Source organism: Dendroctonus ponderosae, unplaced genomic scaffold, assembly GCF_020466585.1.
Source record: "Dendroctonus ponderosae isolate FM_Combo_2020 unplaced genomic scaffold, Dpon_F_20191213v2 Dpon_F_20191213_10, whole genome shotgun sequence".
In the NCBI taxonomy this organism is placed as follows: Eukaryota; Metazoa; Arthropoda; class Insecta; order Coleoptera; family Curculionidae; genus Dendroctonus; species Dendroctonus ponderosae.
The window spans coordinates 948,104-949,481 of record NW_026017111.1 but is presented as its reverse complement, the minus strand read 5'-3'; the positions used below and the strand labels follow the sequence as shown (position 1 = coordinate 949,481).

Sequence of the window (1,378 nt, the reverse complement as noted above, 5' to 3'; positions counted from 1 at the left end):
CAATATGTACATATATGTACATACCTAGGATATAATTTTTATGAACTTTGATGAATATGCATGCATGTATATTCCACGAACATTCATGTTAGGAATGTTCACCTATGTATATTCCCTGGATATTCCCGCAATGTTCTGTATATTTTTTGAACATTCTGGGATATTCATAGAATATCAAATGCTATCTGGGTAGTATTCGCCCGTACCCACTAACGGCGAAATTTGGTCCGCAAGTCCAAATCTGCAGATTTATTTTGCACGAAATTCGCATCGAGTCCTATCTGGCTCGTGGTTAACCATTAACGCACCGATATTTCTTCGAATTTGGCTCGCCACGTATCAGATATGACAGATATTTGGCTCGTGTATGGGGCGCTATTGTCTCACTTACTTCTCGGCAGGTACATAATATACTATTGTTTGATTGTTCCAGAGCGCGACCTCACAGTCTAAGCATGCGGCGCGGTTCCTCAGACTGGCCATGGCCAGCATAATGGACATTCTGAAAATCAAACCGTTCGTGGAGGTTTCCGTTGGGCAGCTGCTTTGGGGCTACGAAGACCCGCTACTGAAGCTGGCCAAAGATGTGGTGCCCAAAGAGCAGAAGCTGCCCTACGAGGAGTTCGGCCTGATGTACAATGTGAGTGTAGCTGGAGGAAAGGCGATAAAACAGCGGCTAAAGTGGACGATTTTTCCAGAAAAACGGCACTTCCAAAGACTCGGTGACAATGTTCACGGGCGCCAGTGATATTACGAAATATGGACTAATTGACAAGTTCAATGGGGCCTCCATGCTGACGCACTACACTGAGGACCGATGCAACGACATCACGGCTTCGGATGGCTCGATTTTCCCGCCGCACCTAACCAAGAACAGCACGATTTACATCTTCGACAAGGACCTTTGCAGGAAACTGCCCCTGGTGTAAGTTTTTGCGCCTGCAAGCCTTGTTCGGCTTGATGTTGGAGCTTCCTTTTGCTTCAGTTTCGACAAGGAAATCATGGGATCCAACGACGTGCCCGGGTACAGATTCACGCCGCCCAAAAACGTCTTCGGGAGCGTAAGCGAAAATCCCGACAACATGTGCTTCTGTCCTCAAGGCCCACCTTGTGCTCCTTCTGGCTTCTTCAACGTGTCCTTGTGTCAATATGGTAGGTGCATCGCAAGAAATGTTTAGCTCGGTCAGACAGAGAAAATATGCATTTTCTAGATTCGCCAATTCTGCTCTCCTTCCCTCACTTCTACTTGGCCAACGACAGCTACCGGACAGCTGTGGAGGGAATCAGTCCTCCCGATCCGGAAAAACATCGGTTTTTCATCGATGTCCAGCCAGTGAGTCTTTGTTACTTGGTTGTTGTCTTAAACGCTCCATTTTTT

General features: G+C 46.8%; 1 protein-coding gene across 1 annotated transcript in view; it reads left to right on the top strand.

Moving 5' to 3' along the window:
• Positions 1–433: 433 nt before the first annotated feature.
• The window catches only part of LOC109542991 (scavenger receptor class B member 1), a gene marked incomplete at its 5' end in the record, with an annotated part of 2,159 nt that continues 1,214 nt past the window's right edge, over positions 434–1,378 (top strand). The window contains 4 exon segments of the mRNA XM_048662011.1: positions 434–640; positions 699–925; positions 986–1,152; positions 1,212–1,333. Of these exon segments, the coding sequence (XP_048517968.1) occupies positions 434–640; positions 699–925; positions 986–1,152; positions 1,212–1,333 (723 nt within the window).